The 13903-nt window shown below is 45.8% G+C and overlaps 1 protein-coding gene and 1 long non-coding RNA gene across 2 annotated transcripts; one reads left to right on the top strand and one right to left on the bottom strand.

Annotated features, from left to right (window-relative positions):
- Positions 1-1203: 1203 nt before the first annotated feature.
- Positions 1204-9152, bottom strand: LOC106978496 (3 beta-hydroxysteroid dehydrogenase/Delta 5-->4-isomerase). The gene is made up of 4 exons (XM_015076190.3): positions 8995-9152; positions 8649-8868; positions 4633-4797; positions 1204-2381 (listed from the first exon to the last, which is right to left on the bottom strand). Exons 2-4 carry the CDS (start codon positions 8791-8793, stop codon positions 1570-1572), a joined length of 1122 nt encoding a protein of 373 aa, XP_014931676.1. The 5' UTR covers positions 8794-8868; positions 8995-9152; the 3' UTR covers positions 1204-1569.
- Positions 4889-12570, top strand: LOC128313970 (uncharacterized). The gene is made up of 3 exons (XR_008295200.1): positions 4889-7522; positions 7904-7992; positions 9200-12570. It is a non-coding gene; the product is annotated as an uncharacterized LOC128313970 (long non-coding RNA).
- Positions 12571-13903: the final 1333 nt, after the last annotated feature.

The raw sequence follows: 13903 nt of genomic DNA, 5'->3' as shown, positions 1-13903 counted from the left end.
TAGTCAAATTCAACTGAAATCATAATCTGTACATTCTCTAGGTAAGAAAGGAGCCACTGGATGTTGGGTGCGACTCTTGCCGTGGCTCTGGTTCATAAAGACAGGCAACAGCCTGGTCTGGAGAGAGGCAGCTGTCACCACCCACACTCCAAGCCCCACGGCCACCTCCTCAGCTGCCCCAGGTCATGTGGTCCTCGCCAGTCCTGACGGTGTTTCTTTTGACTATTGGTCCTCTGCTTAGTTCATGACTGTGTCGTCATTCAACTCCCCAAACCTGCCTTGATTGGCCTCCTCTCCTGAGGATAAGGGATGCACAGGCTGGGGCAGGTGAAGGGAAAGGAGAGAGACTTACAGACGTAGAGGGATAAGCTTCCGTCACAGCAGGCAGTGTAAGGGAGAGCCAGGGAGAGGGAGAAAGGAGTTCATTCTGGAGGTGTGGGGTGGTCAACCTCTACCTCTTGGGCTGGGTAGGAGATGAAGTTTTAGGGGAGTTCATCATATCTGTTCCCTTTACTTTCCCGAGAACCCATGGTATGGTTTCATTGCATGATTTGAAAGGTTAGATAGCGGCTTTGAATTGCCGGTGTAGCCCACGTACGTCCTGGGGGCTAAGGAAACTGGCATTGGCAGTAGAGGCTGGCCACATCTCAGCTTCTCCTTTCCCTGCCCAGGCCACCTGGCAAGGGCTTGCGAACTCTCAAGATGCCCCTCAAGGGTTCTTTTGGGTCCTAGGGAGTCTCCTGCACAAGCTGGGTGAGAAGGAGGTGGCCCAGAGGAGCCAGGCTCTCCCAAGAAGCACACTCCAGGGCTCTGTTGCACCGCTGACAATCCCCTCCGCGCCACCCCTGTTCGGCTGCAAATTTTAGGCAGTTCAGGCTTCATGAGTCGGTGGACAGGGGCTGTCAAGTCAGTCTGTCTGGGTTAAGTGGCCTGGTCACTTAGCAGTTGGTGGTCATGATGATCGGGTTTCCTTGTCAATAAAAAGAAGTACTAATCCCTACCTCCTAGTTTTCTGGAGAGGGATTAATGCAGTGATATATGCCGAAACATACTGGTGCTAAGTCGATCTTGATTTCCCCCCCTTCCAAACACTTCTGCCCACCTCCGTTCCATGCTACCTTCCTAAAAAGGACATAGTGATACCTGGACATGGAAGGGAAAGGAGGAAGGTGTGTGTCCATGTCAACCACAGCGTCCTCCAGATTAGGCATTAAAGCATTTATTACTCTTTTCATTGAGCTGTGTGTAGGAATCGGAATTTTTAAAAGTTAAGAAATGTTTCACACGTAACAAAAGGAAATGGAACCGATAGGCAAAACTATTTAGTGAAACAGGCCCGAATAGCTCAGAATCGGCATCGGAGGCTTTCGTCTGTCCTCTGTAGTGTGGGTAGGACAGAGAGCTTCTGGTTCGGCCAGGGATGGGGAAGGGTTACCATCTTGTAAAGGGAGGTGGCCATCTTGGAAATGGGAGGCAGTAGGACCCAGGCTTGTGCCCTTGTTTCTTTCTGTGGGAAGCCAGAGCGGGAGAGCCTGAAAGACCTCCCTCTACGTCCTTGGCACCCCCAGATCAGTGAGTCTTTGTTTTTAGGGACTTCTTGTGCTCTTTCACTATGGAGCCAATCCACTCCATGGTCTTTTGCTTTGCTTCCTCCCAGCTGAAGAGTGGCTCATACCCCAGGTCCCGCTGAGCTTTCTTATAGGAGAAGGTAAACACGCTATTTAACAATGTCACCATGTGGCGGTTAAAGGGGGGTTGGTATTTGTAAATTGGACTGAGTAGGAAGCTCACTATTTCCAGCAGGAAGGCAAGCCAGTACTCCAGAAATAGAGGAAGGCTCATTCTGGACTCAAGGGAGAAGCCCCATTCTTTGCTCAAACTGTAATTGAGGTTATCATAGCTTTGGTGAGGTGTGTCATCTGAGATATAATAGAACTGTCCTCCAACTCTGGGGGCCTTCTTGGGGTCCTGTAGGGCCCTCGAGGCCAGAATGTGAGCCCAGGCCACGTTGCCTACATAGACAGGGTTGGCTATGGAGAATTTGCTGCTCTGTTTGATGATCCCATTGTTCCTCAGGGCCTTGTATATATGGTTATAAAGGAATATGCTTCCTTCCCCATAGATATACATGGGCCTTAAGGCACAAGTGTGCAAGGTGCCACCATTTTTAAGAGCCCACCCATTAGCAGCCAGCACAGCTTTCTCCGCAAGTTTTTTGCTGTATGGATACGAAGCGGACCATGTGGATTCGAGATGTTCGTCTTCGTGGCCGTTCTGGATGATCTCCCGGTAGGAGTTGGGCCCAGCCACCTCTATGGTGCTGGTATAGATGAAGATTGGCACACTCGCCTGGACACAGGCTTCCAAAAGGAGCTGGGTACCTGCCCGTGGGGAACATGCAGTCAGTGTCAACAAATAACTCACAGGGCCAGCCATGCCCACGGACCATGTCCACCCCCTAACCCACAAGTGAGGTAGTTATTGTAGATCAGGAGTGTACTCCTCTGTGTCTCTGGCTAAGATCTGACTATGCTATAGCCATAGATAAAATGCAAAACCGCAAAAATGAAAACAAACCAACATTTGGGTTCTGGAGAGCAAGAATTTCTAGGCTTTTGGATTTCCTGGACCTGTGTGTGTACTTTTAATTTTGGAAAAGGACAGAGGGTTGCCATTTTATGTTTTGTTGAGTAAAGACATTACAAAAATGATCACTTATCCCTCCCACTTCATTAAAAACAGGTTATTTTAAGTATAACGTTATTAGGAGGCCATACTCTCAGAATATGGACTAGAATTTTACCTAATCCTGACTGAGTAATCCTTACAAAGGCCACTCCTAATTCTGGCTGTGACTTCTTTGACCCAGGTCTGAAAAGCGGACGTGATAAACCTTCCTTTTCCTAGGCATTCCTGAGCCGGCACCGGCTCTCTCTGGGCAGCCTGGTGGAGAACGGGAAAGAGGAGTGTGCCCTCTGCTGGTTAATACCTATACCAGGAGGATCTTGCAGAATCCCTCTGGCTGGGGGAGGTGACGCAGGCATCATTCCCATAAGGAAGGAATTTCCCCGGCAAAGCATCGTTTTTCTTTTTCTTCCTTCCTTCCTTCCTTCCTTCCTTCCTTCCTTCCTTCCTTCCTTCCTTCCTTCCTTTTCTTTCTTTCTTTCTTTTGTTCTTTCTTTCTTTCTTTCTTTCTATTAAAAAAATACCCTTCAAGGTCTTTGTGCAATTTGATTTTCTAGAGAGACAGCCTTATTTAAAAAAAAAAAATCAAATCTAGAGGCTGAGAGAATTACAGGCTAATTTATCTGCAAAGGGGGAAATGACCATTCCTATGAAGTATTTTCTAAACCTGGGAGTGACATTGGTTTTAATTCACTGATACTGCTAACACTTGTCAGTGGCTTCAAATCCCCTCTTGTTGTGAGCCCTGGAGAGCAGGAGTTAGGAGAGAGGGGCTAAAAAGGAAAAGTTGGGTAATATAGCACCCTCCTTGCAGCGTGGGAGTGGTGAGGGTGTGGCTAAGTGGAAATGAGAAAGGGTCTTTTTTGAGATTGTGCTTCTTTAGGCTGGAGATCCTAAAGCCATGAGTTGCTTTAGAAAAGGAGCCTCTGAGTAGACTAATGACTAACTTTGTAGAGGAGGGCATAGAAGCCAGATAGGATTGGGGATTGGAGTGCTCTGGTCCTAGAGAAACTGCATCCAGGGATCAGAAGGATAATATCACGTGCCAGGCTAATAAGGGATTTACACTAATCCCTTAAACAAATGTGTCTGGATCTAAAGTAGATTGGAAAGCCATAAATCAGAAAGAGCCACCAGCCAGGCATTTAAGGGATGACGATCTAAGAAGGGTATACTTTGCGCACCTGGCTAGAAACTACCCTTTAATAGGAGACCCAGCAGTGAGCTGAAGAAGTACTATTATGGATAAGGGAAGGCTGGTACCATTAAGAAATATCACGGGAAGGCCAGTGCTGGGTAATTCTGTCCTGTCAGACTGCTGTGAACTTGCTTTGCTAGGTCTCTTGAGAGGAATCCTTCTCTGAGGTAAGCGGGAAGGTGCTAGGTATTCTCATTATGCTTGGCGATCCTGCACAGGAGTCCTGCCTGAAGGAAACTGGCCCAGAGCTACGGCCCATCGCTCATAATGGACACGGGGGCCCTTCATATCACAGAACTCTTTGGTCTCGGCCTCACTGGGTGACCGCCAACTTAGAGGCACACAGAAGGGCTGAAATGATGACCAGGGAGGCACTTGTAAGGTCTGATTCTAGCCCAGGGGAGGTAGGAGGTGGTTGGATAGCAAGAGTTTAAGGTCGGAATGGAGTCGATGTTTGAGTAGAGCTACAGTAAGAAGAGCTTGTGTGGCCTTTGGAGACACACAGGTGTGGGTGTAAATTCTAGCTCTCTTACTCAGGGGGACTTGACAAGTTACTTAGCCCTTCTCAGCCCTGGTTTCCTCATCTAAAAACTGGGGATAACAGCCTTGCATCTCTCAGTGGTGATAAGAAAAAGCAGTTGGCACGGGCTCAGCAGGTGCTCAGGGATGGGGGCTTCCCCTCCCCTCCTGTTCTGTTTTCTGAGCCTCACTTGCCCACATCATCCCATATCCTCCCTGGGGTACTGTACCCTTCAGATTGACATTCATGATGGTTTCTCGGTGAACAACATCCATGAAGTCAATGATACAGGCGGTGTGGATGATGACTGAGGTGTCCTGGCAGGCCTTCTTCAAGCACTGTTCATCCAGAATGTCTCCTTCCAGAATGGTCAGCTTGATCTTGCTCTGGAGCTCTGGGTGAACATGAGTCAGGTCATTGGAAGTCTTTTGGGATCTAGAAGTTTCCTGATACAGGTGGCATTTACCCAGGTCTCAAGGACAGGTACATTGAGGGGAGAGTGGGGATAGGGGGCAAATCCACAGAAGGAACAAGTAAACAAAGGCACAGAAATCAGGATGTGTAACATTTATTGGGATAGAGCAAACATCTGTTTCCACCCCATTTTATTCCAAAAAAAAAAAGGAATTTGAGCAGTGAGGGATCAACTGCACCTGGGACAAAAATTATTAAAGTGATTCATGGGAAATTCATAAAATTCATTAAGGAGAGTAGGGTGATTATGAAGAATGGATTTATATCCGCTCCTCCTCTTATGAGGAAAGAATTGGAATTTAATTCTGTAGGGAATAAGGAATCATGCACGGGTTTGGAACAAGAAGAGAAAGAAGCCAACAGAGTGGTGGTGTAGGAAGGTAACCCCGGCTGCGGTATATAAAATGGATTGGTGTGGTACATCTAAAAGAGAGCAGGGCATTTGAGAGATGAATCAGAATGTCTGCACCAAACTTCAGATGAGACGGACTGGAACCAGGGCTCCCACAGAGGGAGCAGGGTCAGGGAGAGATAGGCAGGGTTGACTTTCCAGACCTTACCCAGACAGGTCCTGGTTCTTATTGGAGATAGGCTAAGAGGAAGACGTTTTGTTAGAGTCAATGTTAGCCTGAGTATTTCCTGCTTGGGTGACCAGAAGGACAGTGGAGCCATTGACAGGGAACGCTTTGTCAGATTTCATCTAAAGCAGGTATCGTTGCCGCAAATGACTCAGCTGCCGAGGAACTAGCATTCTGACCATCTAGCCAAGGGCAATGGATAAACCCATGGGATAAACATGGCACTGCATACAGTTTGGGTAAATTGCCCACATTTACTTTGTGCTTTCTCCTTTGTACACAACTTGTACAGTTGTCTGGTTTTTTCCTTCGCAGCTATCTCGTGACAAAGATACTCTGATTTCCACTATACAGGCAAGGAAACTGAGGCTGAGGCAGGTTAAGGGGCAGGTCTAAGTCACACTTCTAGTGAAGACTCAAGCCTGTCCGCTGCCTTCAAGCTTTGCTCTCTTCCCCCTGTCACCCAAATGCAGGATTAGCACTTTTTTTTTCCTGAGGCAGATTAAGGATAAGTCTATGTATATACATATGTGTGTATGTGTGTATTTAAAGGATAAGGCAACTTAACTGAAATTGGCAATGGAGACCAGAGAACAGTGAGAGAGAGAAATTCAGAGTGAAAAACTCAGGGCTGAGAAATTTCCTTCCTGGGTTACAACTTGGAGGAACCATCTGCTCTGCTTAAGCCTCTGCCAAATTTGCTCTGCGACACCCCCTCCCGCCCCTTCCCTTTTCAGGCAACTCCAAGACTCCCCGAAGAGGAAGAAAGCAGAGGAAAAGCTGCTGGCGATCAGTGGGAATTTTGTGTCTCCACTTCTGCCTTTCCCCCTCCTTTCCTCTGCCTCTTCTTTGCTGCTGACTTCCAGAGGCTGGCTCCGAGGAATTGACAAGTTGAGGGGGGAGAAGCCCAAAGCCAGAAGAAAGGGCTCTTACCCTATTAGCTTGGAGGGGCGCAGAGACACCAGCAGAGGGCGCTGCGGCCGTGTTGGTGGGAGCGGCACAGCTCGCGCCCTCTCCGAGGCTCTGTGAACTTGAGAAGTATTTTGCTAGACTGAATAGACAGTTGCTTATGCGGTGCGGGCTGCGCTGTAGGGAGACCTAAGAGAAGCTACTAGACAAACTAGTGGTTAAAAGCACAGCCGCTGAAGCTAGACCTTCTGGGTTCAGTTTCAGCTTTGCTATTTTTCAGCTGTGGGACCCTGAACACCTTAGCCTTGGCTGTGTATGGGCTGAATGTTTGTGTCCTCCCACATTCAAGCGTTGAGATCCTAATGCCACCGCAATGGTGTTAGGAGATAGGGCCTTCGGAAGGCGATCGGGTCATGGGGGTTTAACCCTTATGAATGGGATCAGTATTCTGATAAAAGATCCCAGAGAGAGATCCCTCCCTCTTTGCACGATGTGGTAACACGGCAAGATGGCACAGGCTATGAGCCAGGAAGAGAGCTCCCACCAGAACATGACCCTGCTTTGCTCTTGGGCTTCTATCCCCCGGAATTGTGAGAAATAAATTGGGTTTAAGCCACCCGGCCTATGGTGTATTGTTATAGCAGCCTTGACAGGACAAAGATGCCTTTCTGTGCCTGCTTTCCCATCTTTTTTTTTTTTTTTTTTTAAGCTTATTTATTTCTTCTGAGAGAGACAGAGACCGCGCAAGTGGGGGAGAAGCGAAGAGAGAGGGAGAGAGAGACAGTCCCAAGCAGGCTCTGTGCTGGCAGCACAGAGTCCAAGGCGGAGGCTCAAACCCATGAAACTGTGGGATCACGACCTGAGTTAAAACCAGAGTCGGAAGCTCAACTGACCGAGCCACCCAGGCGGCCCTGCCTTCTCATCTCTAAAAAGAGGAGGACGATATTACCTATCCCACAGGGATGTCACGAGGAGCAAACTAGCTGGCACATGTAGCACACCGAGCACAGGGCCTGGCACGGAAAAACCACTGTAAGGCTTCTCCCCTGTGATCTTGACAGAGGCCCCGGCCCGTCTCTGACACCACGTGACTTGTCACCCTGGGAGACTGCTTCTCTAGGTTAAACGTCTCCTGTTTGGGGCATCAGCTGTCAGACCGTAAGTATTGCTGAGACATAAGGGTTACACACCCAGTCGATGTTGATCATGTATGTTCCTGTGTGTTCACCAGAGACACCATTGCGGCAGAGGGTAGAGGAAATAGGACATCTGAGACATTCAGAGCACCGGAAAGACAAGGAGAGTGACGGGCACTGTCTGGGAGGGCGGGGAGGGGGGACAAGGGCCTCTGCGATGAGGCTCTACTCTGAGCCCTGCCTTCCATTAATCAGAGGGCCTCGGTAAGTTACTTTACCTTTACCTCGATTTCCTCATCGTCCTGTGGGGTGAGACCCCTTTCCTACCTTCCTCTCAGGGTTGTTTTGAGGATCTGGAGGGGTGAAATAGGTCTTATAAATCTAGCTTTTGCATTTGCTCCAGGGTCAGCAATCTGGGAAAAGAGCAGAGCAGTGAGGTTGTCCAGCAAATGCTGCAGCCACTTTTCTCGTGGTGATGAGTGGAGACAAAAGGTAAAAAGAGATGTTCAGGGAATCCACAAGAGGAATCCGCACTCTGTCTCTGGCTCCCTCGTTGCACGCTGTGTGTCCTCCCTACCTCTCTCCCTCTCTGTCTCTCTGTGTCTCTGTCTGTCTCTCTCACACACACATACACACACACACACACACACACACACACACACACACACACTCAGCTTCACCTTCACTTCCTTTTATTTCACCTTCACTGGCAATGCTAAATGAAGCCACAGAAGGACCAGGACAATCAAGAGGCATGGGGACCCACTGCTGGAGTCTCTGGGTTAATGGTGCTCGTTTGCCCTTTGCAGATGCTGCAAAATCTGAAATCTTCAGAACATTAAAGAGTTGTTGACAAGGGAGAGAACTGATACATGATTTTATAAATGAGAAGAAAAGAGACCTAGAGGCCAAAGTAGCTGACCTACGGTCATTCCTCTCTAGTTCTGGATCAGAGTCAGACCCAGTCTCCTGATAGCCTTGTATCTCTTACACTACACCACTTGTGTTTTCCTTTCTGATGACTTTGGACCCGGGATTAGCCTTGATTTAGCTACCACTTTCCTTGATTTGCTAGACAACCACCCTCTCCCCATACGTACCCAGGGGTTAAGATGGAGCTACCCACCCATGAACCCAAGTTCACTTACTAGAAAATTCCTCCCGCAATTCTGGGCTGAAGACTTTGTCCAGTGCCCGGATCTCCTGTAGGTCCTTCTCCTCCACCAACAAACGCACGATTCTCTGACCCAGAAACCCTCCTGCCCCTGTCACAAGGCAGATCCACCCAGCCATGGTCAAACCGGGGTATCAAGAAGCACTCTCCAGGAATCAGAAACACTGGGGAGCAGATTAGATTACAGCGTGATCCTGGAGAAGGCCAGAAAGAGAGATCAAGTAGTTACAGGTTTACAAAAAAAATTTTGTTCCCTCCACTTTATTTCTGCAAAACGCCCATGCCCGGGAATAGTTGAAAGAAAATGAGAAAGCTCTAACCTGTTAGATGGTTGGAAGCCAGTTGAAAGAGCCTGGGTTCTGGTCCCCTTATGTCCCAAAGGCAGGATTGGAGTTTTATACACTCTTGTTTCTGGCTCAGCCTGTTCACCTTGAACTCTTACCACATACCCGTTGCTCATGCCTCCTGCAGGGTCCCTCCTTCCTAAAAAGTGCTGACCTTTAACATAGCTCTCATTCTTCCAAGGCACAGGAAGCAGGCTTCAGGGCCACGGTGTGATAAAGGCTGGGTCCTCCCTGTAACAAGACATCCGGTGGTCCATGCCAGCTGTCTGGGATGCACAATCTGTGGATTTAAATGAAGAGAAGAAATCTGCCAGCACAATGGCAATTTTTGCCTTGTGCAGCAAATACATCTGGGGAGAAAATCTACTATAGCCCATTATCTCCTCTCTCGGAGTGCCATTTGAAATGTTACTGTCTTGTAAAGTGTAGACATTTGCATTTGGTGGCAGCTCCAGACACCGAGTTGTATGGGAAATGACTTTCTTTCCAACCCCACATATCCAGAACCTCAATTTTGATTTCCCCTTGGAGAGCTCTGGGTTTATGGGGGAAGATCACCATTGAAGGGAAGCTATCTAGTGGTAGCTGTCTAGTTCTATGATCCGGATAATGAGACTAGGGATCCATAGCTCTGGTCACTGTGGATCTTATGGTCGTTTGCCGTCAGCCTACATTTTGGTTGCAAAACCACTCTTAGCAGAATCCTAAACTCAAGATACTATGGATGCTTTTGAAGCCTGCGCCCCAGAGATGCCCCAGTACCACCACCAAAAGCTCCTCAAGACGTTGCCTCTTGTCTACTTTAAAAAATTGAGGTGTAATTTACATGCATGAAAATGTCCAGATCTTAAGGGTTAGTTCAATGAAGCGTGACAATTATGTACACACCACTGTCACCATTACCCAAGACAACCTCCAGAACATTTCCTTCACCCTCGAAAAGTTCTTTCTTGCCCCTTTCTAGTCAATTCCCACCTTCCACCCTGCCTGCAATCTACCCCAGAAGCAATGATTTTCTGATTTTTAGTTACGATAGATGCTCTCCCATTTTTTCTCCTAAAGTCTTTATGGTTCTGGATATACACTTAAATATAGAATCCATGTGAAATTAAATTTTCTGTGTGGATTTCATTTACTGTTGTATTTCTCTATTGTTTGTCTCTTTTCTATTTCATCTGTTTCTTTTATTTATTTGTTCCCTTTTGTTTGCCTTGGGTTCAATTTACTCTTGATTTTCAAGGTTCTTAAGGTCAGAGCTAGATTATTGACTTTATCCCTTTTTTGTGTGTGACTATTGTCACTTAGAGAATAAATTTCTCTGTAAGTACTTACTGTGCCAGCCACATACAACAATTTTGATGTATCAGATTTCTATCATCATTCAGGTAAAAAGATTTTCTAATTTATCTATGATTTCCTCTTTAACACATGAGTTGTTCTGAAGTATGTTGTTTAATTTCTAAAACTGGGTATTTTCTAAATATCTTGTTTTTACTGACATCTAATTTAATACTATTGTGGGATGATTTTCACTCTTAGATATTTATGGAAACTTGTTTTGAAGTCCAGCATATGGTCCTGGTGAAAACAGCACATGCACTTGAAGAGAATGTTTTCTTAAGTTGTTGGGAGAAATGTGGGGTGCCTGGGTGGCTCAGTCGGTTAAGCGTCCAACCTCAGCTCCAACTTCGGCTCAGGTCACGATCTCACAGTTCGTGGGTTCGAGCCCCACACTGGGCTCTGTGCTGACAGCTCAGAGCCTGGAGCCCACTTCTGATTCTATGTCTCCCTCTCTCTCTGCCCCTCCGCCACATGTGCTCTGTGTCTCTCTGTCTCAAAAATAAATAAAAAAACATTTAAAAAAAAGATATTGGGAGAAATGCCCTACAATGATTGGGTTTGACACCCTCCTCTGAGTCTCTCTTTTTCCTTGTGTTGTGGACATTCTCCTCTTCTTACTTGAGACCTGAATCCTCGTGCTGCAAACACATTTGCCTAGGGAAGGTTGACTGTAGTCACAGAGTTGTAGCAGCTTGGTCTCTGAAGCTGTCGGCACTAGCTAAATGCCCTCGGTGTTGCCGAGACCTGTGGAGCCCTACTTGAGGCCACCAAGGTGCATCATACCTCTTTGCCTAGCAGAGTGATGTTCTAAGCGAACCATGCACATCCCCATCTCCTTCAGGACCGGGGAATTCATTCCCCCAGCTGTTGGGAGGGTTGGAGGCTGGCAGAAGTCAGCTAGTGTCTTCTGGAAATTGCTTTCAGCCAAAGAGCCAATAGGACGAGACTTTAGAGTCTCTGAGTGGAACCAATATAAATTCTATAGAAAATAAGAAATAAATAAAGCGGAAGGCAGATGGGGCCCACAATATCACATTTCTTTTATTTCCAAACAGCTTTATTGAGATATAATTTACAAGCCATAAAATCCACTTGTTTTAAGTGTATAATTCAACTATTTTAAATAAAATTATGGGCTTGTGTAACCATCACCCCAGTCCTGTTTTGGAACCATTCTATCACCCCCAGAATACCTATTGTGTCCTTTAGCAACCAGTCCTCATTCTTACTCTTCAGCTCTAGGAACCTCGAATTGACTTTCTGATTCTATAAATTTGCCTTTTCAGGACATCCTATGAATGGAGTCATGCAATATATGGTCTTTTGCATCTGGCTTATTTTACTTAGCATCATATACTTTTGAGATTCATTTCTGTCGTGGCATGTATCAGTATTTCATTCTTTTTAGGTGCTGAATACTATTCCATTGTATGCGTATACCACATTTTGTTTATTGATAAACCAGTTGATGAATAATTGGAGTTCTCCCACTTTTTGGGCTATTACACACCACTCCTGGATCACTTTAGGACAGTTATACTCCTTATGCCATCTATAGAGGTAAATTTGGTAAATGGAAGCATACAATAGTATTTGAAGTCACAGGATTAGATGAAATACAGAAAAGAGTATATTCATGGATAAAAGGAAAAGCTGCAGAACTGAATCCTGGGACAGACGTAACAACACTTAGAGGTTGAACAGAAGAGGAGGGGCCAGCTAAGGAGACTGAACAGGAGGGGTGTGAAGCAGGAAGAAAATTCGAAGGGTATGCCACTATGAAAGTCAAGTGTAGAAAGTGTTTCAAGAGGGGAAGTGTGGTCGGTTATGCTGGATATTTCACAGGCATCAAATGCAATGACAAAAAGAATTGACCTTTGGTTTTGGCAACATACAGTTCATAATTAACTTGGTAAGAGCAATTTCTATTAAGTTGTGTTGAAAGTCCTCCTGGAGTGTGTTGTACTGAAAATCCAATTGGAGCGCATTGAGTCCAAAAGTAGTTAAGAGAATGACTACAAAACAATGGTACCACCACCACACACACACACACACACACACACACACACACACACACACACACCAAACAACAAACAGACAGACAGACAAACAGACAAACCCACCTGTTCAAGGAGTTGTGAAGATCTCACTAAAAACATGTTAAAGCCAGTGGGGTCAAGAGTTTGCTGTGGTGGTGGTTACACTGTTTCGAAAATGGGCTGTTCCCTTCATTGCTGAATCCTTAACACCTAGCACAGTGTATGGCACATAGTAGATGTTCAAAAATTGTTGAGTGTTTGAACTGAATGAAGTATCTATGCCTTATATATCTTTATGTTCCCATAAGAAATAGCACAATATCCAACACATAATAGGAACTTAATTAATGTTTGCTGAATGAATGAATGAATGAATGAATGAATGAAAGCATACATGAACAATCAGGGACTCTGAAATGTCTCAATGCTTTTGAAAACCTTATGGACTAACAGGTGAAAGGAGATAGAAGAGAGCAGTGACCACAGAAATAAATGTACTAGAAAGCTTCCCATATTAATGTGCCTCCCTGGATTTACCTGTCTGTTTCTCCAGTGTCAGAGGTAACGATTTGCCTTGTATGCTCCCCTCTCTTGCAGATCCAAGAAGAGTTCTTGATTTTTCAGTCTGTTCAGCTTTTTCATCTGTTGTCAGGATGGAGTTGTGACCTCCAAACTCCTTAGACGTGGAACCTATCTGTATTATCTCATTTAATTTCCAAAATAAACTTTGTTTTTAGGACATGTTTGAGATCACGGCAAAAGGGAGCAGAAAGCACAAAGAATTCCCATGTACACGTGCATGCATACCTGGTCCGTTATCAACATCCTGCACCAGCGTGGCAACTTTGTTACAAACAGTGAAGCTGCATCTTGTGTTAACATTTAGCCCATAACTCACATTAGAGTTCACTCTTGGTGGTATCCATTCCATGGCTTATGACAAATGCATAGTGACATGCTTCTACTATTCCAATATCATATAGAACAGTTTCACTGAAAGTGAAACAGTTTCACTGAAAGTTCTCAGAAGAGTTTCACTGAAAGTTCTCTGAAAGTTCAGTGAAACAGTTTCACTGAAAGTTCTCTATGCTGCACCTAAGCCATCCCTGCCTCTCCCCTAATGCTTGGCAACCGCTGACCTTTTTACTACTGTGTTTATAGTTTTGCCTTTCTCAGAATGCCATGTTGGAATAATATGGGCACGCTTTTGGATTGGCTTCTTTCACTTAGTAACATGCATTTAAGATTTCTCCATGTCTATTCATGGCTTGGTGAGCCATTTCTCTTTAGCTCTGAACAATATTCCGTTGTGTGGATGTACCTCATTTTATCCATTCACCTACTAAAGAACATCTTGGTTGCTCCCAAATTTTGTTGATTATGAATAAAGCTCCTACAGATATTCACATGCAGTTGTGTGTGTGTGTGCGCGTGTGTGTGTGTGTGTGTGTGTGTGTAAGTTTTCTACTTATTTGGGTACAAACCAAGGAGCACAACTGCTGGGT

The sequence above is a fragment of the Acinonyx jubatus genome, chromosome C1 (genome assembly GCF_027475565.1).
Source record: "Acinonyx jubatus isolate Ajub_Pintada_27869175 chromosome C1, VMU_Ajub_asm_v1.0, whole genome shotgun sequence".
NCBI lineage: Eukaryota > Metazoa > Chordata > Mammalia > Carnivora > Felidae > Acinonyx > Acinonyx jubatus.
Note: the sequence above shows the minus strand (reverse complement) of the source record. Positions and strands in the feature narration are given on the sequence as shown.

Excerpts from the sequence above, each read along its gene's own strand:
- LOC106978496 (XM_015076190.3), bottom strand. The coding sequence starts at position 8,793 with ATGGCTGGGTGGATCTGCCTTGTGACAGGGGCAGGAGGGTTTCTGGGT. Across the intron at positions 4,798-8,648 it reads ATTGCGGGAGGAATTTTCTA|AGCTCCAGAGCAAGATCAAG; the intron begins GTAAGTGAACTT and ends ATGTTCACCCAG. Across the intron at positions 2,382-4,632 it reads CATGAATGTCAATCTGAAGG|GTACCCAGCTCCTTTTGGAA; the intron begins GTACAGTACCCC and ends CCCCACGGGCAG.